The sequence below is a fragment of the Mauremys reevesii genome, linkage group 10 (genome assembly GCF_016161935.1).
Source record: "Mauremys reevesii isolate NIE-2019 linkage group 10, ASM1616193v1, whole genome shotgun sequence".
Taxonomy (NCBI): Eukaryota; Metazoa; Chordata; order Testudines; family Geoemydidae; genus Mauremys; species Mauremys reevesii.
The window spans coordinates 38,094,485-38,121,999 of NC_052632.1; the positions used below are offsets into that span (position 1 = coordinate 38,094,485).

Sequence of the window (27,515 nt, forward strand, 5' to 3'; positions counted from 1 at the left end):
CTTTTACTGACATAAGTGGACAAGTAATCAAATGGAAAGTAATCAACCAGAATCAAAAAGGAAATAGTACTGTTTTTGGAGGTACATGTGGTATCCTTTACCATAAAACTTCCTAGATTAACACACACTCATCCTTCCTTGAGAACCTGATGGTAAGAGACAAAGGACCAGCCTCATTTCCAGCATGCCAAAAAGAGTCCGATGGTCCAGGTTCCTCAATGCTCGAGTGGAAGGTGAAAAATTTAGGGGAAGCTAGAGAGCTAGAAAGCCAGGAAACTAAGCCAAAAAAGACCCAAGAAAAAACTAACCTAACCCTAATCATGGTGGTTTGCCCTCTTATGTGCCCAACCTTCCACGTCCAATTTCTTCACCCACATCAAATCGGGGTGCTCATTCTCACATCTGTTATTTCTGGCCTGAATCAGTTTGGTGGTTATTTCCATGTTCTTTGTGGTGTACCTGTTAACTTTATAGCGCACAATCGCTTGGCAACTTCTCTATGCCAAAGGTCACAAACATGTGTACGCTAACTTACTTTAGCTCATCATACAGGATGTGGCCTGTAGGTTTCTTCCGTTACTGCAAAAAAAATACTCTAATACAAAGCTATAAAGCTATTATCAACAAACCCATAAGAAAGGATATAAGCAAGCAAGCAAGCAGGCTAGCCCTATGGGCTACAAAAGACATTCAGTCATGCTTTAAAAACTCCAAGTGATAGAGAATTTAACACATTCCAATGATTAATTATTCCCACTGTTAAATTCTTTTCTGCAGGGATGGGCTCCTTGCTTACTCATCCTAATTAGGCCTGGTCTACACTATGCGTTTAGGTCAAATTTAGCCGCGCTAAATCGAATTAAGCCTGCACCGGTCCACACAACGAAGCCATTTACTTCGGCATAAAGGGCTCTTAAAATCGATTTCTGTACTCCTCCCCGACAAGGGGAGTAGCGCTAAAAATCGACACTGCCACTTCAAATTAGGGGTAGTGTGGATGCAATTTGACGGTATTGGTCTCCGGGAGCTATCCCACAGTGCACCATTGTGACCGCTCTGGACTGCAGTCTGAACTCGGATGCACTGGCCAGGTAGACAGGAAAAGCCCCACGAACTTTTGAATTTCATTTCCTGTTTGCCCAGCGTGGAGAGCTGATCAGCACAGGTGATCATGCAGAGCTCATCAGCACAGGTAACCATGCAGTCCGAGAATCGAAAAAGCTACAGCATGGATTGTACAGGAGATACTTGATCTGCTCGCTATATGAGGAGAGGATTCCGTGCTAGCAGAACTATGTTCCAAAAAACATAATGCCAAAACATTTGAAAAAGTCTCCAAGGGCATGTTGGAGAGAGGACACCATAGGGACTCACTACAGTGTTGCGTGAAAGTTAAGGAGCTCAGGCAAGCATACCAGAAAACCAAAGCAGCAAATGGACGGTCCGGTGCAGAGCCGCAGACATGCTGCTTCTACGCTGAGCTGCATGCAATTCTAGGGGGGGGCCGCCACCACTACCCCACCCCTGACTATGGATTGCGAGGAGGGGGTACTCTCAGCCATGCCTGAGGATTTTGCAGACGGGGAAGATGAGGACGACGACGAGCTTGTGGAGAGCACATAGCACACCGTTCTCCCCAACAGCCAGGATCTTTTTCTCAGCCTGACTGAAGTAGCCTCCCAACCCTCCCAAGGCAGTATCCTGGACCATGAAGCCATGGAAGGGACCTCTGGTGCGTGTACCTTTGTAAATATTACACATGGTTTAAAAGCAAACTTTTTAAATGATTAATTTGCCCTGAAGACTTGATATGCATTCGCAGCCAGTACAGCTACTGGAAAAGTCTGTTAACGTGTCTGGGGATGGAGCGGAAATCCTCCAGGGACATCTCCATGAAGCTCTCCTGGAGGTTACTCCAAAAGCCTTTGCAGAAGGTTTCAGGGCAGTGCAGCCTTATTCCGTCCTCCACAGTAGGACACTTTACCATGCCATGCTAGTAGCAAGTAATTTGGTATCACTGCATGACAAAGCATGGCAGCGTATAGTCCCGGTGTTTGCTGGCATTCAAGCAACATCCATTCTTTATCTCTCTGTGTTATCCTCAGGACAATGATATCGTTCATGGTAACCTGGTTGCAATACGGGAATTTTAATTAAGGGGACAGAGGTGGCTGTTCCTATGGGGCTGTTTGCCTGTGGCTGAAAAGAAATCCTTCCCTGCAGTTAGCCGGAGGGGGGGGGGGGAGGGGGAGGGGCGCATTGATGCTGAGATGTTTGGGTTTGGCTAGCAGGGATCTTCCCTGATACCAGCCTCGCGGTGGGGGGAGGGGTAAAGTAATCATCCCAGAGAATTGGAAGGGGGGCAGGGTTAGTTTGGTTTCTGCTGCTGCACATTAACATGAAAACCGTAGGTATGGAAAAGGAGGGCGCTGCTTTTATGAAGGTTGCAGAAGCTGAAAGGCAATGGCTTACCATGGCCACATGCAAGCTGAATTCTGTTGCCTGGCCCTGGGTCTGTGATCTCTAACACCAAAGCCGCAGGCACTCAATATTAAGATGCAAAATGCAACCTTGTACCAAAATCACATGTGCTGTGTAATGTGAATAGTGTTGTTCACCGTGAAAGAGTACACACGTTCTGCAAAACGTATCTTTTTAAATACTTCTCTCCCTTTTTTCCCCTCCCGCAGCTGCAAATTTTTCAAGCCTCCCTCCTTCGTCCCAAAGGCTATCTCAGATAAGGCAGCGAAAAAAACGCACGCGAGATTAAATGTTCTCTGAAATCATGCAATTGACCCGTAGTGAAAGAGCTCATTTGAATGAGTGGAAGGACACAGTATCACAGTACAGGAAAGCAGCCAATGAACGTGAGGACAGATGGGACGAACGCGAGGACAGACGTGGATGCGACGAACGCTTGAGATGAGAGGTGGCAGAAGGAAGATCAGAGGAGGCAGGATGCAACGCTGCAGCTACTGCGGGATCAAACGGACATGCTCTGGTGTCTGGTGGAGCTTCAGGAACGGCAGCAGGATCACAGAGTGCCGCTGCAGCCCCTGTATAACAGCCGTCCCTCCTCCCTATGTTCCATAGCCTCCTCGCCCAGATGTCCAATAACGCGGGGGGGGGGGAGGAGGATCCATGCACCCTGCCACTCCACCCCAGTGGAAAGCCCAAGCAAAAGGCTGTCATTCAACAAGTTTTGATGTGGCCTTTTCCTTCCTTCCCTCCTCCCCTACCCCACCGGGGCTACCTTGTCAGTTCTCTCCCTGTTTTTATAATCAATTAATAAAGAATACATGGTTTTGAAATGATAGTGACTTTATTTCCTTTGAAAGCAAGCTGTGATCGAGGGGGGAGGGTGGGTGGCTTACAGGGAATGAGTCAGGTTTTCATTAAGGAGAAACAAACAGAACTCTCACACCGTAGCCTGGCCAGTCCTGAAACTGGTTTTCAAAGCTTCTCTGATGTGCAGCGCTTCCTGGTGTGCTCTTCTAATCGCCCTGGTGTCTGGCTGCACATAATCAGCAGCCAAGCGATTTGCCTCAACCTCCAACCCCGCCATAAAGGTCTCCTCCTTACTCTCACAGAGATTGTGGAGCACAGAGCAAGCAGCAATAACAATGGGAATACTGGTTTGGCTGAGGTCTGAGCGAGTTAGTAAAGTGCACCAGCGACCCTTTAAACATCCAAATGCACATTCTACCACCCTTCTGCACTTGCGCAGCCTATAGTTGAACAGCTCCTGACTACTGTCCAGGCTGCCTTTGTACAGCTTCATGAGCCATGGCACTAAGGGGTAGGCTGGGTCCTCGAGGATAACTATATGCGTTTCAACATCCCCAACGGTTATTTTCTGGTCTGGGAAGTAAATCCCTTCCTGCAGCCGTTTAAACAGACCAGAGTTCCTGAAGACACGAGTGTCATGAACCCTTCCTGGCCATCCCACGTTGATGTTGGTGAAACGTCCCTTGTGATCCACCAGTGCTTGCAGCACCATTGAAAAGTACCCCTTGCGGTTTATGTACTGGCTGCCCTGGTGCTCCAGTGCCAAGATAGGGATATGGATTCCATCTATTGCCCCACCCAGTTAGGAAACCCCACTGCAGCAAAGCCATCCAATATGACCTGCACAAGTCCCAGAATCACTACTTTTGGTAGCAGCAGATCAGTGATTGCTTTGGCTACTTGCATCACAGCAGCTCCCACAGTAGATTTGCCCACTCCAAATTGATTCCCAACTGATTGGTAGCTGTCTGGCGTTGCAAGCTTCCACAGGGCTATTGCCACTCGCTTCTCAACTGTGAGGGCTGCTCTCACTGTGGTGTCTTTGCACTTCAGAGCAGGGGAAAGCAAGTCACAAAGTTCCATGAAAGTGGCCCTACGCATATGAAAGTTTCGCATCCACCTGGAATCATCCCACACCTGCAACACTATGCGGTCCCACCAGTCTGTGCTTGTTTCCCGGGCCCAGAATCGACATTCCACAGCATGAACCTGCCCCATTAACAGCATGATCTCCAAAGTGCTGGGCCTTCGGTTTGAGAGAATTCTGTGTCCATGTTCTCATCACTCTCGTCGCCGCGCTGCCGCCTCCTCCTCGCCTGGTTTTGCAGGTTCTGGTTCAGCATAAACTGCACGATCATGCGCAAGGTGTTTACAATGTTCATGGCTGCTGCGTTGAGCTGAGCGGGCTCCATGCTTGCCGTGGTATGGCATCCGCACAGGTAACCCAGGAAAAAAGGCGTGAAACAGTTGTCTGCCGTTGCTTTCACAGAGGGAGGGGGGCCTGACGACATGTACCCAGAACCACCCGCAACAATGTTTTTTGCCCCATCAGGCACTGGGAGCTCAACCCAGAATTCCAATGGGCGGGGGAGACTGCAGGAACTATGGGATAGCTATGGAATAGCTACCCACAGTGCAACGCTCCGGAAGTCGATGCTAGCCTCGGTACTATGGACGCACACCGCCGAATTAATGTGCTTAGTGTGGCTGCACTCGACTTTATACAATCTGTTTCCAAAAATCGATTTCTGTAAAATCAGAGTAATCCCATAGTGCAGACATACCCTTAGTGGGACTTTCATGTCCCTCCACCTAAGTTGGAAAGAGATCAGTATTCTTTCCTTTCTATATACCAGTAACAGCCTCCGTTTGCCTCTATAATAGCTAAAATAGAAAATGAGCATGTGACTCCTCTGTTTAACTGCTGATACAAGCTGATGTACACGTCACCTGGTCAAAGAAGTGTGCTAGAGTCACAAGTTGTGTTTTTTACATGAGGAGAGGCTAGTGGAGTGGCAGACTTCATCCAGGGCTAAGCTTGGATCTCCTGCTTTGCTGTCTCTACACAGAGATCACTAGCCAATGCTCTGCCAGCCTGATTTTTTGCCCACGTTTACGTGAGTGCCATTTTAAAGAGTCAAGAAAGCAGTGATTTCACTTATATTAGTAACTCTGAGCAAATACATAAGTGACCATCAGAATTTTCCACTGGCCTGGATAAAACAAGACTTTTTTCTGCTTCAACAGCCATGGTTATGAAGAAAACCTTTAAAATGTTAACTGATGCACTGTTAACTTCCTGAGTCTGCAGAGAGTCTAACCTGATGGCTATGAGATTTATTAACTACCTCATTCATCTCAATGAGTGGTTGAATCTGAAACCTAATGATTACAACATTGATATTTAAATTGTCAACTATTTCACTGCTGAACATTTTAGCAGAAACTTCTATCTAACATGCTTATCCTACAACACTAAACCTCTCAGCACATCTCCTAATGATCCAAAAACTTCAGCTGTTTTCTACCCAAGTTCCTCTGAGAACTTTCATAAGACAGTTCTCTGTTGTCAGCACAAAAATCTGCAGCAAGTTAAAACTGAGGGCCTGATTCAAAGTAACTGGAAAGACTCCTATTGACTTTATTTGGCTTTGGCTCAGGCCCTGAAATTGTACAGACAGTAGAAAATCAATTGAATTTATTGCCAAAATAAATAACTAGGGCTCCTAGACTGAATGGATTCTTTGTATTTCATTCAGTGAAAACCTCTATTTTTAAATTTAAATGAAGCTGCCACAAAATCTGCACACTCCTGCACAGGAGTATCACAGAATCCAGGAGACTTGCTACCAAATTTGGATCTAGCTTGCTGCAAAGTTTGTTTATGATCAAAATATTCACAGAGAAGGGATGTGCTTTGATCTAGACTCCTACAGAATGGGTAGTTTTCTCTCTTCCTGTCACCTACAGAGTGGAGGGAGGTCTTTCGGATACCAGTACAGGATGGGGGTGACGGGAGAGAGATAGTATGCTGCGGGCTCTATGATTCAGGCATCTCCTGTTGCTAAGATGGAAAACCAGAAAGCTGGGGATGAGGGCTGGGGGAAATGGACAATCCCTGCATAACCTACATTTCATACAGATAGCAACACATGACCTGAGGTTCTGACATGACCTCTTCCTGTCTCTGCATCACTTTCTGCTGTCCATTCCCACCTCCATCCCCCTCCCAATCTGGTCTGGAATCTTAAGCCTCTTTCAGTTACTGGAACTGAAAAGCTTAACTAAGCCCCCCCACCCCCCCGCCCCCGCCCCCAACATGCCAGCTGAATTTTCTTTCCAACAGCTGACAAGGTACAGCACTGCTACCCTGACAGCTCTGTGTACCTTCAACAGCCTTTCCAGATTTGCTACTGCCACCACCAATCAGTTTCACAATTACATTTCCAAAATATCTCCTGTGTCCAAATCTCATGGGGTACCTTGAGCTCTGGAGTGAAGGAATCCCAAATATATGACTCATCCAAAGGGTATTAAACCAGGCCATCTAGCAGCTACCCAAGCAATATAAATTCATTATGTATTTGGCCTATGTTTAAGAAAGATGGTGCCACAAATTCTCTCTCTCTTTTCAATGAACCACGATAATTGGGTTGGTTCCAAAATGTGAGAGCATTCTGAATTTTCCTTTTACTTTAAAGCAAAAGCTATTATAGTTCCCTTTGTTTTGGGAAAGTAAGTCTATTTACTCCTGACTAATACTGCCATCTCCTGGACAAATTGGTTACTCTAGGACAGGGGTCAGCAACCTTTCAGAAGTGGTGTGCCGAGACTTCATTTATTCACTTTAATTTAAGGTTTCGCGTGCCAGTCATATATTTTAACATTTTTAGAAGGTCTCTTTCTATAAGTCTATAATATATAACTAAACTATTGTTGTATGTAAAGTAAATAAGGTTTTTAAAATGTTTAAGAAGCTTCATTTAAAATTAAATTAAAATGCAGAGCCCCCCCGGACCAGTGGCCAGGACCTGGGCACTGTGAGTGCCACTGAAAATCAGCTCATGTGCCGCCTTTGGAACGCGTGCCATAGGTTGCCTACCCTTGCTCTAGGAAATAATTTTTTTTTTAAATGTGCATACAGATGCTTCTATATTTTTATAGGTTTCAGAGTAGCAGCCGTGTTAGTCTGTATCCGCAAAAAGAACAGGAGTACTTGTGGCACCTTAGAGACTAACAAATTTATTTGAGCATAAGCTTTCGTGGGCTACAGCCCATGATTTTAACAATTTCCATCCCACCATCAACCTCAGCCTAGACCAATCCACACAAGCAGTCCATTTCCTAGACACTACTGTGCTAATAAGCGATGGTCACATAAACACCACCCTATACCGGAAACCCACTGACCGCTATACTTATCTACATGCCTCCAGCTTCCATCCAGGACACACCACATGATCCATTGTCTACAGCCAAGCTCTAATACAACCACATTTGCTCCAATCCCTCAGACAGAGATAAACACCTACAAGATCTCTATCAAGCATTCTTAAAACTACAATATCCACCTCTGAAGTGAAAAAACAGATTGACAGAGCCAGAAGAGTACCCAGAAGTCACCTACTACAGGACAGGCCCAACAAAGAAAATAACAGAACACCACTAGCCATCACCTTCAGCCCCCAACTAAAACCTTTCCAGCACATCATCAAAGATCTACAACCTATCCTGAAAGATGATCCCTCACTCTCACAGATCTTGGGAGACAGGCCAGTCCTCACTTACAGACAGCCTCCCAACCTGAAGCAAATACTCACCTGCAACCGCACACCATACAACAGAAACACTAACCCAGGAACCTATCCTTGCAACATAGCCCGTTGCCAGCTCTGTCCACATATCTATTCAAGTGACACCATCATAGGACCTAATCACATCAGACACGCCATCAGGGGCTCGTTCACCTGCACATCTACCAACGTGATATATGCCATCATGTGCCAGCAATGCCCCTCTGCCATGTACATTGGCCAAACCGGACAATCTCTATGCAAAAGAATAAATGGACACAAATCTGACATCAGGAATCATAACATTAAAAAACCAGTGGGAGAACACTTCAACCTCTCTAACCACTCAGTGACAGACTTGAAGGTGGCAATTTTGTAACAAAAAAACCTTCAAAAACAGACTCCAAAGAGAGACAGCTGAACTTGAATTAATATGCAAATTAGATACAATTAACTTAGGTTTGAACAGAGACTGGGAATGGTTGTGTCATTACACTAATTGAATCTATTTCCCCATGTTAAGTTCTCCTCACACCTTCTATGGGTCATCTCAATTATCACTTCAAAGGGTTTTTTTCTCCTGCTGATGTTAGCTCATCTCAGTTGATTGGCCTCTTACAGTTGAAAAGGTGGAAGTAGCTATGCCATGTTCTCTGTATGTATAAATATCTCCTGTCTGTGTGTTCCATTCTATGCATCCGAAGAAGTGGGCTGTAGCCCACGAAAGCTTATGCTACAATAAATTTGTTAGTCTCTAAGGTGCCACAAGTACTCCTATATTTTTATAGTTTGTCCTCTTCCATTTTACACTAGCATCCAACTTTTAAGTTCTATGTCTCAACTACTGAGACTACTTATATTGCACGATCTGAACTACAAATTTGGAGTTTCAAAGAGCATATGGTACTTTTTACTATATGTATCTCATAAATTCAGGTTTGGTGACTTTACTGACATCTATGTTTTTACATCGGTGAGCCCTGTAAAGCCCACATAGTGATGAGAGACAAAGCTGGTTTCCATCATGTATTGTGTGATATCAACAAAACGGTCAGGTAAACTCTTACTGTGAGAATTTGTGAGTTATTACTGATCACGGGGAAAGAGACAGAAAAATGCTCAGCCTGATTTTCAGACCCCAGGATCAGCATCTAGAATCAGCTTTAAAATTCTAACTGACCCAATCTGATCTCGACTAAGAGAGGATAAAAAGGAAACATAAAGATATCATATTTACAGTTTCTCTTCTAACTCACTGGAGCATAAGTTACTCACCCCAGGAATCTCCAGCAATTCTGAGACAAGAATAGGCAACTTCAGGGCAGCCACACTTCCAGTAACACCCACCAGCACATGGTACCTCTTTTGTGGTGTGAGCAAGCTGTTTTGTGGGGAAGGCTGTGGCTCTGAAAGGGTTAAGGGCTCCATTATGCACCTTGGCGACAATCAAATCTACAAACAAGGAGAAACAGTCTTCAAACTCTGAGCTGGATTTACCCAATGATAGACATGCAGAGAAATTGCTGATTTGCCTCCCTATACAGAATATCAGTAAGTGGCCTCAAAACACTCTTCAGTTCAGAACAATATAAACTGATCCAAGAAGTGTTACACTTCTTTCAGTAATAAGGTGGGAGGGTCACCATAACATTCTGCTCCTCAGCAGTTACCTATTATTCTAAAGATCACATCAGGGTTAACTGTGAAATTAACTTAATTTAAAAAATATTGGGTATAATGGCACAAAGCACTCAATGTGCTTTCACCAGAAGGGACTGCTTGTGATCAAGGGTTATATGAATGATGGCTGCCATTTTGGATGACACCAGAAATTGATCCAGAGCTAAATGGATATGTTGCTACAGCACAAGCTAAAGAGTCAGGTTCTGTAGTGTGAGGATGTAACAGACTCACATGCTCTGTGGACTGGGCATGGAGGGAAACATGTAACACACACTCACCAGTGGAGTACATTTGCAACATGCAAATCCTCAGAGTTGGGAACTCTGATACACCTCTCACTGAAGTAAATGGGATCCTTTCCACATCCGGAATAGCCCAACTGATGAAAGTGAGCTAGCAAAAGTACTTACAGGATACCAGGAGGTAAAACAGGTGGTCTTGAGGTAACATTTCAAAATCTTTAGCGGAATCCCATATTATTGTCAATTAACAGAGAGGCACAATGGAAAGGATCCCTTCCAGTGTTATTAAGGGAAGCAAAATTATCAGCATTTCTAAAAAGTGGAAGGATCCTAGTAGATCCTAAATCAGGTCACCCAGTTTTAGGCTCAATTCTGCGAGGTGATGAGCAATCTGACCCTGATCCAGAAAAACCTTTAACCACTTGCTTAACTTTAAGTACATGAGTAGTCTGTGGTCCCCACAGCTTGGGGTCAGTATACTCAGTATCGTGCAGAATCTTCACCATTAAATCACAATAGGTTTTTGCTAAAAGACTTGAAAATACGAAGTGGGTATTCACCCACGAAAGCTCATGTCCCAATACGTCTGTTAGTCTATAAGGTGCCACAGGACTCTTTGCGACTTGAAAATAGACAGCCTAGATTCATGGTTCAGGCAGTGGCGTAGCCAGGTTCTAAGAGCGGGTGGGGGAGCAAACATAAAAAAAGGCATCCTCCCATGGGTCCTCCTCTGGACACGCCCCTTTGGCTCCTCCTCCGTCCGCTCCGCGCCCCGCTCCCGCCCTCATGGAGTCCACTCTGCGCTGGCCTCCCCTCTGCACTGCTACAGTGCCGAGCACCCCCCTCGTCAGGCCCCCCAGGCAGGGGGTGAAGTGACGTGCCCCGGGCTAGGCCAAGCCGCAGTAGAGTCCATGTCCCTTTAAGAGAGGGGCTGGGCTGAGCCAAGCCAGCGGGGGGTGGCTCCGCTCCCCGCTGCGGGCTGATGCCGGAGCCTGGGCTGAGAGCCAGGCTCATCTCCTGCACCAGCTCTGGGCGGGGCTTTGCTGCGGCTCCCCCAGTGCCCCCAGGATGGGCCGCCCCACGGTAGGGGCGGGTTTCATGAGGCAGGGCAGGACCCGGTGAGGCTGAGCTGAACAGACCCAGCAGGGCGATGTGGGGGCTGCTGGAGGGGGAAGCTGGGGAAGGGGTGGCACGGCCTCAACCCCCTGGAGCTGCCTGCGCCGCAAAGGAGGCAGAGGGGCACAAGCTGCAGCAGGACCCCAGCCCCCCCAGGGGAGGGGATCTGGGGCCAGCCCGGGGAGGCAGAGCAGCCCCAGGGGTGCTGGGCGCGTGTAGGGCAGAGCCCCAGCCCCACGGCGGGCAGTGCTGCAGAGGAGGAGCCCGCTCCCCACGGCGGGTGAGGGGAGCCCCAGGCAGGGGGAGCTGGGCCGCCTGCACCCACCTCTCATGGCTGCTCCATGCTGCCCCCGGTACCAGTAACCAGCCCCGCTGCTTTCCGCTTCCTGTGCCCGGCACCGCCCCGCCCCACCGCAGGGACCAGCCCCTGCCCCTCCCTTGTGTGTAGGAGTACAGCGCCGGCCGGCAGGCCAAGCTTCAGAGCGGAGTTGGCGCCATGGTAACCCCTAACTAAGGCACGCTACTTTTGGAAAGTGTGCTGAGGGGAAGCGGCTGCTTTCCCTGCACCCCACTAGCTACGCTACTGGGTTCAGGACTCGTCAGGCTTTGTTCTGGAAGGTCAACAGAAATAAATGTAAAGAGACTACTTCATTTGTCCAAATTGGTACAGGATTTAGAGTCTGCTGTTCCCACTTAATATGGAAAAGGCACGTGACTCATTCGAGTTGCATACCTTCCGTCTCTAATAGGAGAAATGAATGCATGTTGTTGTTTTTTAATACATCAATCACATGTATGCACCTTGGCTCTCCTACAAGAGTTGTTATCATCATCATCATCATTTGCTTCATAGGAGTACCAAGAACCCAGTCGGGGATTAGGCCCCCTGATGTAATAGGTGGGCAAAACAGACCAACAAAGTGGAGGATGAAATAGCTATGAAGCGAACACAATTTAGCAGAAAAGCAGAAGTCACATCTTGCTCTTTGCCTAACCAATGCCAGCCAAGAGTGTTAATATCTTGTGCATCATAGCAGAAGCAGATTGGAGTTACCACAAGCAATTACACTTCCTGAAATAACTGATGTATGAACTTACGTTTAAGGCACAAGACTGGGATTCAGGTCTGAGTCAACGCCCAGTTCTGCAACAGACAACTTGTGTGATGTTGGGCAAGACAATTAGACTCCCTGTACTTCTGATCTATAAAATGGGGAGAATAATATTTCCTTTCTCCCGCCCTTTGTCTGGCTTGGTCTACACTTAAAATTTTAGGTTAACATAGCCACATTACTGAGGAATGTGAAACTATGCCAACCTAACCCCCACACAGGTTCAGCTAAGCCAACAGAAGAATGCGTCCATCAACATAGCTACCATCACTTGAAGAGGTGGTGTTCCTTGTCCGATGAAAAAAACCGTTCTGTTAGCATAAGTTGTGTTTACATTACAGGGTTATGATGTCATAGCCACAGAGCCATAGCAATGCCACTATACTGTAGACCAGGGGTCGGCGACCTTTCAGAAGTGATATGCCAAGTCTCCATTTATTCACTCTAATTTAAGGTTTCGCGTGCCAATAATACATTTTAATGTTTTTAGAAGATCTCTTTGTATAAGTCTATAATATATAACTAAACTATTGTTGTATGTAAAGTAAATAAGGTTTTTAAAATGTTTAAGAAGCTTCATTTAAAATTACATTAAAATGCAGAGCCCCCCAGACCGGCAGCCAGGACTCAGGCAGTGTGAGTGCCACTGAAAATCAGCTCGTGTGTCACCTTTGGCGCATGTGCCATAGGTTGCCTACCCCTGGTGTAGACATATCCTCTCTCTCAATAGTGTTTGTACAATGTTTAACACAATAGGACTGTGATCTCTGCTGGATCTTCTAGGCAATATTGTAATACAAATAGTAATAATAATGCCTTTTTCAGGATTCTGAATCACTTGGGAGACATCCATTAAATAATAAAGATTACTTAAAACACCTTTCTTTAAAATGAACTTCAGATAAATTTGGGCATATGGGTAATGGATCTCTAACAATAAGAAAGATATGATAGCAAGTACTTTGAATAAATTACTCACAAAAACAAAGGGAACATTTGTGTTTATAGAAAGATCTAATATGCTAAAAATGAATACGCTCCTGAAATTTTTATACATTTTCCATTGTTTGCCTATGAATTTATGACATTTTTCCAAAATACTTGATAGATTATTTATAATTTAATGAAAAACAAAATCACTTAGGGCAAATTTAACCCCTGATCCTGCAGTTGCCTTTGCAAAGAAACTAGGGCCATCACACATGAACCACTCATCATAACAGATTTTTATCTTTGGCATTAAGTTTTAACACATTAAAAAATTAAAACTAATTTTCATTATGGCCATTATATTAAAATGACTTTGAAGTCAATGGGAATCTGCTCAGATCGCAGTGGTCCACCCACACATCATCAGTTGAAGGATCAGGGCCTAACTTTGTTAAAGCTGTCTCAGAATACAGGGATATATAGGCAACCCACCCTCCTAAATATTGCTAAAAGGTTCAGTTTCTTTTGTTTTGGGGACAGGGACATTGGACTTACGTATTGGCTAAGGTAACTCAGGATACTGTAACTTCTTATAATTTATATCATGTTTTATCTATATTCAATTTAAATGAAATTAAGGCCATCACAAATGATTCAGTCAGAACAGTGTTGGGGTTTTTTGGCATAAGCCCCACATGACTATTAAATACAGTTGAACCCTGTTATGTCGCTGGCCTAGGGGTTTGCCAAAAAGCATCGAGATAACCGATGATCGAGATAAACCCCTATCCACCCCCCCACCCCTGAACTCCCCTGCCCTCTCTCCAACACCCCCTCCCTGCCCCCTTACCGCGGTGCCTGCACGTGGCAGGATCCGGCGGCGGACGGGAAGCGGGCCGGGCGGCCGTGGACGGGGCCCCGGCGCCGGGCAGCCAAAGCAGCGGGACACGGTAAGCGGGGCCGGGCGGCAGGCGGCGGGACCGGGAAGCGGGCCGGGCGGGACCGGGAAGCGGGCCGGGCGGGACCGGGAAGCGGGCCGGGCGGGACCGGGAAGCGGGCCGGGCGGGACCGGGAAGGGGCCGGGCGGGACCGGGGAAGCGGGCCGGGCGGGACCGGGAAGCGGGCCGGCGGGACCGGGAAGCGGGCCGGGCGGGACCGGGAAGCGGGCCGGGCGGGACCGGGAAGCGGGGCAGGCGGGCGGCAGGCGGCGGGACCGGGGAAGCGGGCCGGGCGGGCGGGCGGCAGGCAAGCGGGACCGGGTATGCGGGGACCGGGAAGCGGGCCGGGCGGGACCGGGAAGCGGGCAGGCGGCGGGACCGGGAAGCGGGCCGGGCGGCAGGCGGGACCGGGAAGCGGGCCGGGCGGGACCGGGAAGCGGGCCGGGCGGGGACCGGGAAGCGGGCCGGCGGGACCGGGAAGCGGGCCGGGCGGGCGGGCGGGCGGCAGGCGGCGGGACCGGGTAAGCGGGGCCGGGCGGGCGGGCGGCAGGCGGCGGGACCGGTAAGCGGGCAGGCGGGCGGGCACCGGGAAGCGGGCCGGGCGGGCGCGGCGGGACCGGGAAGCAGGGCCGGGCGGGTGGGTACGCGGGGAACCGCGGGGCTGGGGACGCGGGGCCGGGGAGCCGGGGAGCGGGCGGCCGGGGACGTGGGGAGCCGGGCGGCCAGGGACGCGGGGAGCCGGGCGTCTGGGGAACAGCGCGGCTGGGGAGCCGGGGAGCGGGCGGCTGGGGACACGGTGGGTCGGGGACGCGGGGAGCTGGGCGGCTGGGGAACCGCGCGGCTGGGGAGCCGGGGCTAGGGCAGGAGTCGCGTGGCCGGGGAGGGATGCGGCAGGAGCCGGGCAGGGCCACCGCCGGAGTTACAGTCGAACCCATTTATCTCGACCTCGGTTAGTGGCAAATTCGGCGCTCTTCTGTGCTCGAGATATTAGGGTTCGGCGAGATTAAAGAATCGACATAACCGATGAGAAACCGATAAGACAAAGAGGGAGTTTGGCGGTTCCACTTCTAAAACGTCGACTTAATAGGATTGGCAAGTTAACCGAGGTCGAGATAAATGGGTTAGACTGTAATAACTCTAAATCACCAACCTAACCCTGTCCTAAACTTTGCAAAAGAAAATGACATAATTAGGTTAATGAATATCATTTCGAAAGATTAATGAACAAAATTAAAAGTATGATATTCCAGCTAGTTATTTCTTCTGATTCTTTATTTAACTGGAGCTTTGGGAAATTAGCTGGAAGAGCATTAATTGAATATTTTGGAAAGTAAAATTATTAAAATGCAAGCAAGATCTAAAGGACTCATAATCACAGGGATACTTTTGAAAAACTGCTAGAGAGGTGAAATATAGAATTAACTACAATTAATTAACTAAACTAATTTGGGGAAGACTAAGGTATAAACAAACGTGTAGGTCACACAGGATGTTATTTAATTTTCAAGACATATATAACACTCAAACAAATGAATACCTATAATCTAGGTATTTATATCACACTAAACACCATGTCTGTAATGCTTTTAAATAAATATATAAAGCTAGTGGTGGAAGCTGGGGGACAATGTGATATACAACTTCCCAGACTAAATGTAAAATGTTAGGGATTTCTGGTTCTGATCCAAAGTCAACTGAAGTCAATGGGAGTCTTTCCATTGACTCTAGATAAGGCCCTTTATGCATGTGGTTTGGAAATGGAGAAGATTGCAAAGCTTTGGTTACAATTATATACAAGATTTGCTGGATGTGTTTGGTTTATTTAATCCAAATGTTTGAATTATATATTATTTTCCAAATGCTCAAAGTACTAAGCCCCTATTATACGTGGAGTTGGTAGTGACATCTGTAGTTAAGGTTACCATATCCCTTCCACTTTAGTCCACTGTTTTCAAGTCTTTATAACCTTGCCAGACTTCAATCATTTGGACTGGAATGCTTGGTCTTTGCCTCAGGATGATTTCTGTTTAAATAAAAAAATAATAATAATAAAAAATAAAAACCCGTTCTTCAGAATAAGGTCAGAGTTTTACATATACTCAGCACAGCTTAGAGAGGCTTGCTGCTAAAATCTCTGAAGATTTCATCTGCATTTAGCCTGCTCCCTAGCCTCACAGACCTTGAGTTCTCAACAGAACACTGCAAAAGCAAAAGCTTCTGTCCCTTTGGCCTATGGAAAGGCATGCTAAACTGAGAGCCAGAAGGGTCCATGAGTTCTTGTCTCAGCTCTTCCATCAATTAGTGTTGATAATTCCATGTTCTTCACAGCCCTTATTATTGAGCAAGGCCTCATTCCCCTAATTTAGAAGGAAGAGAAGTATAACTCCCCACATTTTACAGATGGGGAAAATGAGAGGTTGCACAAGGCCACTTCAGGAAGAGCTGGGAATAAAACCCTTGTCCAGATCCCTCAAAATTATTTAGGCGCCTAACTCCCATTTGGAGGTGCATTTTAGAGACACATTACAGTCAGTACCATGTGTCTCTAACATCTGACCAACATCTCAGGTAACCATGGTGACAGGTTTCAGAGTGGTAGTCGTGTTAGTCTGTATCAGCAAAAAGAATGAAGAATACTTGTAGCACCTTAGAGACTAACAAATTTATTTCAGCATAAGCTTTCGTGGGCTAAGCTTATGCTCAAATAAATTTGTTAGTCTCTAAGGTGCCACAAGTACTCCTCATTCAGTTGGCCATGTTACTTTCAGAGTAAATGTGCCAATCTATGTGCTTGGCTGTGCTTTCTGTAACCATTAGACCTCTCAGCTCCACAGACAAGAATGCAATCCAACAATATTGATGTCGTCAGATGCCACCGGTGTGGTGCTCTGCTCTGTTCAATGATGATAACAGTCAGCTGCATGCATGTGTTCCCATTGTGTGCTGCCCCGGCTCTGCAGATCGCTGACACAGCAGGCCCCGAGAGAACCCCCAATGACCACAGACTCCGATAAGGTATGAAGGCACCCGGCCAGGTTTATTGCCAAATGAAGCATAGTAAGAGTTTCCCACAGACTCTACAAGACATACTATGAATATGTGCCCCCTGACAATGGACCGGCTCAGTCAGTGGTGGATTCTCCACTGCCCCCTAGGCCAAAGATATTCACTCAGGGATGCATTCTTATACACAGGTACAAACAAGTAACACTTCACTCCTGACCCATTGAGGTACAACCTCTCTACGCATTAGGGTGCTGCCTCTCTCCTGGTACATGTTGGTTCGAACAAACAAGTCTATCCATCATATTATTCTTTTGACCCTGTCTTTAGGATGGGTCAGCCTGTTCCCCATTATCTCTGTGGAATGTGTTTGTACCAGAATGTTCCGGTGCCATCCTGGCACATGTTCATCCTATTAGTACTTGATACCTTTTAGATATGTGTATACGTGCAATTAGCAGCCTTCTTCTTGCCAACTTCTGTGAGCAGGGCCTGCCTCTAGCTCACAGCTTAACTTTGCTTTATGTTAGTAAACTCTTGACCATTACTTTAGTTCAGGCCTCATACCAGGCCTCTGATACCAAGGATTTATGTTTCAGGACCTCATCTTACTACATTCCCCCACTTTTTGTCTTTTTATGGGGTGGATGTTTACCCATCAACCAGGAAAAGCATAATGCATGGACTAAAGATAACTCAGTAGGCTAAACACTGTTATGTGGTTACCTTATTTTGCCATTCATACACTCATGCCCCACCTGTCTTTAGTCTGCACATTCCCTCGTACGACTGAACAGATTTTATTTTCCAATTGACTGTAGTCCCTTATAGTGGGCCTGGGAATGTTAGGCCTGGGACCATGACTAAGGAATGTAGTATTCAGGGGGCACATATTCGTAATATGTCCTGTAGAGTCTGTGGAAACTATAACTGCTCTTCGTTTGGCAATAAACCTGGCCGGGTGCCTTCGTACCTTATCAGAGCCTGTGGTCATTGGGGGTTCTCTCGGGCCTGCTGTGTCAGCGATCTGCAGAGCCGGGGCAGCACACAAAGGGAACACGTGCATGCAGTCAACTGTTATCATCATTGAACAGAGCAGAGCACCACACCGGTGGCATCTGATGACACCGGTGACCCCGATGGCTGATCTGATGAGTAAGCAAGCTGTCCGCTGTAGGAATCGCTATCTAACATGACAGAGAACCACGAGCTACGGAACCCCCTTAACCCCTCCCTGCAACTCCCCACAGAGTTTAAAAAATATAATGGGGAAGAAACACGTAATGTAATCTTTAAGGCTAGGGCAGAGACTGTAGCCTTAAAATTTAAAATATTGCAAACTATAACCATAGCTGTTAAATGGTTAAAACAGCACATCACAAAATTGGTGGGACAAGAAACAGTAACAACTAAAGAGTTAAAAGAATCAAAAGAAGCTACACAGCATTCCTGGAATGCTCCCACCCCCCTTGCAGGGTGGCAAGCAGCCCAGAGACAACCAGCACAAGAACAGAATAAAACACTGGAAACAGCTGCATGGAACCTACAAAAAAAACATGTGCCATCCCATTATAAATATTGGTGGTAAACAGCAGGCTTCAGGTAGCTACCCTGTGCCTGAAGAATGGGGACAGAAATGGAAAGAGGTGGCCCTAGCAAAATTAAAAGATGAAACAGGGTCCACTGCAGTGCAACCACTACCTTATGATAAAAGCCACGTTCTGGTACAACCTAAACCAAGACCTAGACTAGTGCCTGTCAAAATGGGACAAGTAAGTGCACAGATGGAAAAAGTAGCACACAATAATTTCACTGAATTGGTAAATCAAGTGAAGAAAAAATGCAACGGTTCACAGAACACATTACAAGACAGGAGCTGTGACTCAATCGCAGGGGAGTGAATAAAAAGGAATTTCAAAGTCAAACTAAAATTGAGCAGGTTAACACCTAAATTGAAACATGAACATATGGAGTTGCCCAAAAACAGTTAACTGCAGGAAAAAAGGGCACTCCTGCAATCTGTTTGGCATGCAGACAAAAACAGACACTGGGGGAATAAATTCAGGTTTTACAAGAGCAGATAATTACCCCCACTATCATCTCAGACCCAGAATAAAAACCCAGGGCGCGGTTTCCCAACTGCTTTTACCCACGGAACCACACTCCGCTAAAAATATAACCTTCTTTCTCAAATATTTTTACATACCAGTATGTTTTCTTTTATATCCTTTATCAGTTTGCTAAACTTGCTGCTGCTGCCTGTACCTTAAGAGTTAATCTCTCTTGGCTCATGTTTCACTACCTTACTAGGTAGCTCTTCACACACACCTCTTTTTCCCTACCTCTCCTCACTTCGACTCTTTCTCTGTGATAAAAGTTATAGTTTTTACAGAAACCTCCAAAAGATAAAGCAATTGAAAACAGAACAAAGCAAGAAACAAAAAGAAAACAAGGTAAAAAACTTTACTTTAAATAAATCCAGTAAATTAATTATTTTAACCCTTCAGGAATGCAACAGCTAGAATTATTCCTAACTTTCTTGAAGATATGGTTGCCAAGCTACAGAAACGCGCACACTGCTTCTAATCTTAACCACTCACTGATATTTGAAATACGGGCTTTTCTTATTTCCATATAGCAGAGTTTTAAAATAATGTTAAATATAAGTAATGCAAAATTCCTTGTTACCAAATTAATACAATAAATTTGGCAAATATTAACACATTTCTATCAATTTTTGTTAAAAGTTTTAAATAAGGTAATAACTTGTTTATTCAAATGTTTAACCCTTTTTATTTTTGTTTGTCTTATTTTGTATAGTTATGAATAGAATTCTGGTGCCATTTGTTTTTAATTTTAAGTTTGTCGTGTATGTCCTGTGTGTTGTCCTGTGTTGTATGTTGTTGCGTCGCGTGACTATTTTTTATTTTTATTTTGTTGCAACAAAAGTCAATTTTATACTTTTAAAAAATATATGTATACGTGGTACCACACTATTTTAAGATCCTGGTTGGGGTAGAATCATAGTATTATTAACACCAATTTTTTTGTACAAAGTTCAAAAAGGTTTCAGTTACAAATATATGTACATATATTTCTGTCTCAACAAATAATGCAATTGCAAACAAAAAATTCTCTTATATTAATCACGGTTTAGTTTTGTTTTTTAAGGTTTTTTTACTTGTTATTGAAAGAAAAAATATAAGGGGAAACCTCAACATTAAGGTAAAGATAACATTAACAAAATGTCAATTTCTTGGTTGGGTTTTTATAAACTTGTTTGCACTTTTAAATATAGTTATAATAATGTGATAGCAAAAATGTTTAAAAATAACAATTTATCCATAAAGTTAATCAAACAATTTCAACAGGTTTCCACCTTTGGATCCCAAACACAACAAAGCATCCTGAAAGTTTAATACCCTCAAAGTATTTGCATGGACCTGTATTTAAAATTTATTTTGGTTTAATTTTATACGCTTTTCTTTTGTTGTTATGTTATGTTAATGGAAAGCAGTGGTTGTTAAAGTTTGTGCTTCTAAACCAGGGGTGGCCAACCTCAGCCTGAGAAGGAGCCAGAATTTACCAGTGTACATTGCCAAAGAGCGACAGTACAGGGGAGTCGCATCTTACGTGGGGGTTAGGTTCTGAAGTCATCTTACGTGGGGGTTAGGTTCTGAAGTCATCTTACGTGGGGGTTAGGTTCTGAAGACTTGGTTCCTATTGTTAGAAAAATAAGCCAAATACAAGCCTGTGAGCCAGACTAGGCCCTTAGCATAAGTAGAATTAAGGCCTTAAAATGCAAGTAGAGAGAAAAGCCTGTGTCAGCTATTATCAGTTTATGCTTGATCTGTGTTAGTTCATGCTTATCAGTTAGCCTATGCTTGGCATAACATACATGCAGCTGTCTTCTCATGCTCATGGCCAAGAGTAGTTCGCTTAATGGGTCACCTTCTCATGCGTGAAGCCAAAAGTAGTTAGTATGTTAGTATAGTAGGTCAAAGGGGATATCTTATGTCTTCCTTACAATGATAAATGTATCCGCACAGCTGCACCCTTATCATGATGGATGTATCCGTGACAGTTATGCATATCTTGTTCCTTTTTGATTGATATATGTATTCTATGTACTCCAATATTCCCTATAGATGCATTTACAGGACCCATAAGGTCAGCCAAGTAACGTAAATAAGACGTCAACAAAGTTGTTTGTTTCGGGGTATAAAGGTAAGCCCACCTGGCCATGTAAGGTGTGTCTCTCTCGGGCATTAGCCGGGACGAGAACACCCGCTCAGCTGATCGATCAATAAAGCTAATGGTACTCGTCTTCCTGGTCTTCCGTGCCTCCTTGGTGTAATTAGGTAAGCTCCGGGGGGAAACGAGCCCTTTTGGCTAACACTATTACATTGTCCCTATTACACTGTAAACAAACTAAGTTAAACTTTGTATTAAGTTTGGATTACTGAAAACAGAAACAAACAAAAAACTACACTGTGTTAATTAACAAAAGTTGTTTAAGTTGCATCCCACAGAGCAAAGACACCAGAAACTATCACACCTTGAAGACACCAGAAAATACCTGTATACAGTGAAGAAACCCCCAAGCTGGTAGAACACCAGTGGGCAACAGCAGTAAAGCAGAGGGCTCCGCTTTTAGCCCTGCACCTAGCACCTCTCCAGGGAGTGTGTTGGGTGCGCACGTGGCCCCGCGCTAAGGACGGTTGCTTTGATATCACCTAGATCACGGCAGAAGTCGGGGGGAGGGGCTGTCACCCCGCAGGGCGCTGCGCGCGCGTGGAAGCGGACCCGTCGCTGCTCCCGCTTTGACACGGCAGACGCGCCGAATGCCCCTCCCCCACACCCTCCTGTAACCGCGGCAGCGCGACACCAGCCCGCCCCCGAGTTACTGGGGCACTGCCGGTCCGGCCTGCCCCCCTCAGCCAGACACACCCCTGATAGCGGGGTAGATAGCTGGGACCGCGGACAGCCCCGCACCCCGCTGCGCTCACCCCTGCGGCTGCGCTCGGCCCCGCACGGCCGGAAGTGCTGCCTGCACCGGAAGCGGCCGCGCGAGCAGAGCATGATGGGAGATGTAGTTCTCTCCTCAGCCCGAGGCGTCCCACCTCCTCTTCCCGCCCTGAGCCCCTGACAGGCAGCCCCAGCCCCCAAGTAGCCAGGTCCTACCGCGGAGGGCCGGGGCCGCATGCCACGCGGGAGGCCTTTCCGCCCCCAAAGCAGTGACGTCACGGGGTCCCGCTTGACATCACCAGGGTGACACGACGAGGAAACCATAGTGGCTCTTGCCCCCCTACCTCCACTCTGCACCCTCGGCTCTGCCCCGCCCTCTGGCCTCGCGCAGGAGCGCCCGGCTCTGGGCTCCCGCTGTGTGCACGCGCGGTGGCTGTGACGTAAGGGAGCCAGCCGGTCCCATGCCGGCATCGCTCTTCCCTGCCCGCATCCCTGCTCCTCCGCCGGTCGCAGCCCGATGGGCCCTGGGCCGCTTCCCCAGCTCGGGGGGAGGGTGCCGCGAAATGCTCCTTAGGAGGGGGGCTCAGCGCTGCCCCAAACCCTGCGGCAGAGAATTCGGGTGGCCAACGGTCCAGGATCGGCCGGGAGGCTCAGGAATTAAAGATTCTCTCATGTGATTAAAAGCACCAGGAATATGGCCAACCGAAATTAACAACGGGGGTGCGGCTGGCAGTGGGGGCAGATTGCAGCAGCGTGATGCATGGAAGCACCATAGTGTTGCCAGCACAGAGGGCCCGAGGGGGCAACAGCGGTGTTCGTTGCCCGGTGTGCATCGCACTAATTAACACACCAGGGTGGAGAAGCAAACCAAGTTTATTTGAGATCTCGAAAAAGGCACTAGGAGACCACAGTGTCTCAAATCAAGCGCGCTGATACAAGCAATTTCCCCTTTTTATATCCCAGTTCTATGTTTAAGCTTTTGTTTTTCCCTTTCTCCCCCTCCCTCCCGCCCCTTGCAGCAAATACATTAGGCAATAAATTGTAGCTTGTTAGAAATCTTTCCCTTCTGCATTTTTATCTTCGGCCTTCACGACACAGACGCATGTAGACCTTCCCCCCCCACCCCTATCACTACCGCTTTTGACCGGTTCAAGCTGTTCTGCAGCTGCTAGCTAAATAGCTGACGGTTACAAATTCTGCTTTTTGACTGTTAGCATTTTAGGTTGGTTACAGTTTACAATATGGAGGGACTTTGGTTCACTCAGGCCTAGAGCAGGAGGGCTTTATTGACACTTGGGGTCTTTCATCCTTCCGAGTTATCCAGGGTTATGCCTAGTGACACCAACAATAGGGTCCCCATTAACCCTGCAGGATTTCATCCCACCTGAAAGTGGTAGGGCTTGAGCCCCTCTTTTTCCTAAAGAGGGAATTACCCAATGGAGCAGTGTTGAGTGCTCTGCTGCTATGGCAGCTTCAGTTTGTGCCACAGACCTGAGCTTGGCCTGCAAGAGTCCTTCCCCATAGAGCCCTGCTGCTAAGGGCTCCCTCTGCTCCAGCAGGCTTGGAGGCAAGGGGGACAGGTGGTTGAAGGGTGACAAGTACAGAGCTAGCTAGCAGTGCCCAGGAGGACTGGGCAGGGAGGCAGTAGGCAAGGTGTCTCACCAGAGGGTACTGGGAAACGAGTGCTTCCTCCAAACTCAATCTATTGATGAGCAGGGCATCAGTCTGGCCCCTCTTTGCCAAGAGGAATATTTGGTGAAAGAGGCTTCCTCATAAGAGATGGGGTGTTGGGTAGAAGTGGTCCCCAACCAAAGTCCTGGACCTGAGCATCCTTAAACTTTGGATCTAGTGCCAAACGTCTCCACTTCCCCCTGCAATGGATGGGGGGGAAATCACCCTGGCCACAACAAAAGTAATAGTCCCTATGCAGTCCCCAGTGCACAGGGCAAGAATGAGATCCAACTGTGCATTTCACAACATATTACAAAGCAGCCTACAGTTATTCCAATGTTACTGACATCTTTTCAGGATTAGACACAAGAAACAAGCGTCATTAGCTTCCCCAGGTGCAACATGGGCACAGCCAGATTCCTGCCACCTCTTCTTCACAAGGACTGTGTAATTATCTGCGTTTGAGCAGTGCCCAGTGCAATCCTGGGGCCTGATCCTGACAGACCTGTGGGTACTAACACAATTCAAAGAATGGAAATATTCCCACTTTGAATACATACAGGAACTGTTACCATGATATGAAAGGTTCAGTTCACACTTTCAAGCCCACAGTGAACTACCACATATGAGAGGCCCGTCTGTGAGCAGCAATCCCATGCCCAGGTTCACTGTGTCATTGCTGGACATTCATCTCCCACACCAACAGACATGGTCCTCAGTGTCTGCTCCTCCAGGAAGCTGTTCCTTTGTCCTGGAGCTGACACACAGCGGAAAAAGTGACCCACCTGCTCTGAAGTTGGAAAAATTCAGAAAGAACATTAGTAATAACACAGTAGCCCCTCATTCTCTGCTTCCCAATCACCCCAACTGCATCCAGCTCACTCTAAAAGTAATATAATAAATAATTTATAATAAACAGATAAAAATAGGGCTCAGAATACCCTGAAAGGAATAATGTAATTAAAAATAACTAATAAGCAGTTAAGGCTAAGAATAAAGAGCAAATGTTAATTACAATCCATGGTAAATGCTAATAATAATAATAATAATAATGAATATTGAATGATAATAGTAAATAGTCAATTCTAATATTAATGCTCATAATAAAAATAAATAGTGAATGCTAATAATAATAAAACACAGACTTGAATCCTATGGACTATTAATAGAAATCAGGGCAGCCTTGCAGGTAGTCTCTGTCCTGGAGGTGTCAAGGCTCTGTGTTCCTGTGTGGGGATGGGGCCATGGGCCATGGGGGGCTCTTAGCAGGACTGAGGAAGATAGAAAGCCAAATCAAGACTCTATCTTCTGGGGCTCTGGACCTCTCATCTCCCAATTAGGGGCTTGCACATTGGCTTCAAAGGGACAGGAAAATCTCTCTCCCCAGTAAATCTCATCTCCCGAGAGGAGATGGTCCCATATTCTTAAGGGGATCAGTTGATCATGACTAGGGTCTAAAGTGATCCACCCCACTTCTCATAGGTGCATCATGAGCTCCACCTCACCTGGGCATGCGTGGCTCTGCTAGGGGCCGGGTCCCAGTCTGAGGGGCCAGTGATCCAGCCTGTGACGACGATTTCAGGGAGGGAGACCTGAGAGCCTTTACTCCACCTCTCCCAGGACTGTAAGTGTGAGTCATCTGTCACCACCCCTCCACCATCCTGGGAGGAGCAGTCAGCTCCTCTCCGTGCTCCTCAGGAGTTTGTGCTGGGCCCACCCCCCAATTCTGCTTCTACAATGAGGTTCAGGCAAGAGGTAAGCCACTTCTCCCCCAAGCCCTCAGCACCTTTTGGGGGTGGCCATCCCATTCTACAGCAGTGGATCTGGCACAGCTCCTGCAGCCCCCCACTACCTCCCAGCTGGCTCTTGCCCTGCCCTTGGGATTAGGATGCCCTCAGAGGCTCCGTGCAGGGCCAGTTTTAGGGATGGTCAGTCAGGGTGGTAGTCAGTCAGCCATTTTTTTAGTTTGGGGTTTTTTTGCTTGGCCACTCTGGGGCACCTCCCTGGAGACACACCGTCCCCACCCCATGTGAGGAGGCTCTGGAGGCAGCAATGCTGAGAGGGACCAGGAATAGGCAGAGCAGGGAGCAGATCTGGTTGCAACCCTATATGGGAGCCACATAAGGCTGGTGCAACTGAGGCCTGGATCTCAGCTGAAGCCTCTATGAGATCAAATTATTAATAATCATCTTTGCACAACTTGAGTGGGAATCACTGTACTGTGCTGAGGGCAGAATTTATCTCGGTCCAAAATGTTACAGTTTATAATAGTTATTGTGATGTTTGGAGCCAGTAAAGAATTATATGTTTTACAGAACTAGAGTATCTTCAAAGCAATGTCACCATAATGTAATATGATGGTGGGGCCCATAAGGGGATCAAACCAACACGCTGGCATTATCAGCATCACACTAATCATAACATTATCACATTATGATATAATAGTCAAATGTCCTCAAAAATTTTCCAGCTACTTCAACAGTGCTCCAGAGTGGGCCATTTCCAACTGGGATCATCCCACAAAGTTCAGGATGAGGGCAACCATGTGATATTTCCTACACTCAGAAGCCAAATTACTTTCAGATCTCTTGTTTAACGTATTAGCCTATGCATCTCAACTATCTGCCCCCAAATTCTGAGCTTGGTGGTCTTGGAGTTTGATTGAAAAGGGCAATGGGATTCTTCTTACAATTACTATACAGCAGTTTATAATATGTGGGCTGGGACACAGTAAACCACAAGGCAGGTCTTCAAGAATCAGAAGCCTACTTGAAGACACAGGTCCAATTTCTCCTGTCTTACACTCCATCCAGCCACATGCACTCAGGCCACAATGTGCCCGTAGACTTTAATAGAGCAAGAGCAACTGTCATAAGATAAATTGCAGGGAGCTGGCAGATGGCTCTTGGCCATCAAGAACTAACCATTCATAACAGAGACAGTGGTTCCTGGCAAACCCAATTTCAACAATAATTTAAAGCCGAAGACGATCATTGAGGTCAGACACCGTGTTGTGTGCCCTTGGGCAATGATAATTTCTCTTTTGATGCTTAAAATCTGTAAAGGGTCCCATGGTCTGATGAATCAGGGACAATTAATTTTTAACAGAACATGCTGGAGTGAGTTGGGGGCTGTAGGTCTCAAGAGTGTTATGACCAGAAGTGGTAAAACTAAAGTCTGTACCAAAATTTTTGTGGGACAGTGGTGACTTGGGGTATTTTTCTTTACTATTCTTCCATCAATAAGCAGGAGCACCATTTCAGATTTTAGGGGTGAGGGGCAACATTAACCCTGATTCCAGGGGCTACTTGGGCACTTGAAAACTCTAGTTTTTTGGCAGATAACTTAGCAATTAGCTGTCAGGATCACTGTATCTAATTCCTATATAAAAGAAAGAAAACTAAATAAATATTAGACCCACTCAGCTCTAATACTAACATGTTCTGACATCTTGTGGCAAGTCATATAAGTGGCTAGGTAAATGGTTAGATTTAATTTTTTTATTTAATTCTTACTTTGTTATTAACTCTGTGGTGAGAGAGACCCCATCAGGACTCCTGGGTTCTATCTCATCTCTGGGAGGGGAGTGAGGTCTAATGGGTTACAGCGGGGAGAAGGAGGGCGGGCAGATATATCTGAGTTCTATATAAGAATGTCAGAATGGCCACACTGGATAAGACCATCTAGCCGAGTATCCTATCTTCCAACAGTGAGCAATACCAGGTGTTTCAGAGGGAATGAACAGAGCAGGTATTTGTCAAGTGATTCATC

General features: G+C 46.5%; 1 protein-coding gene across 23 annotated transcripts in view; it reads right to left on the reverse strand.

Annotated features, from left to right (window-relative positions):
* PPCDC (phosphopantothenoylcysteine decarboxylase) overlaps positions 1-22,503 on the reverse strand; it is a 48,600-nt gene extending 26,097 nt beyond the window's left edge. Inside the window, exons 1-5 of one of the 23 annotated variants that reach the window (XM_039490784.1) lie at positions 21,685-22,017; positions 20,768-20,825; positions 16,025-16,125; positions 12,221-12,266; positions 9,357-9,533 (exon numbers count right to left, since the gene is read on the reverse strand). In XM_039490784.1, coding sequence (XP_039346718.1) covers positions 9,357-9,509 — 153 coding nt within the window. In that variant the 5' untranslated portion in view covers positions 9,510-9,533; positions 12,221-12,266; positions 16,025-16,125; positions 20,768-20,825; positions 21,685-22,017. Of the gene's footprint in view, positions 1-9,356; positions 9,534-12,220; positions 12,326-16,024; positions 16,126-20,767; positions 20,826-21,684; positions 22,023-22,114; positions 22,239-22,289; positions 22,397-22,417 lie in introns of those variants that run through there. The other 22 variants (XM_039490787.1, XM_039490786.1, XM_039490788.1 and 19 more) reach the window with 22 other exon arrangements.
* Positions 22,504-27,515: the final 5,012 nt, after the last annotated feature.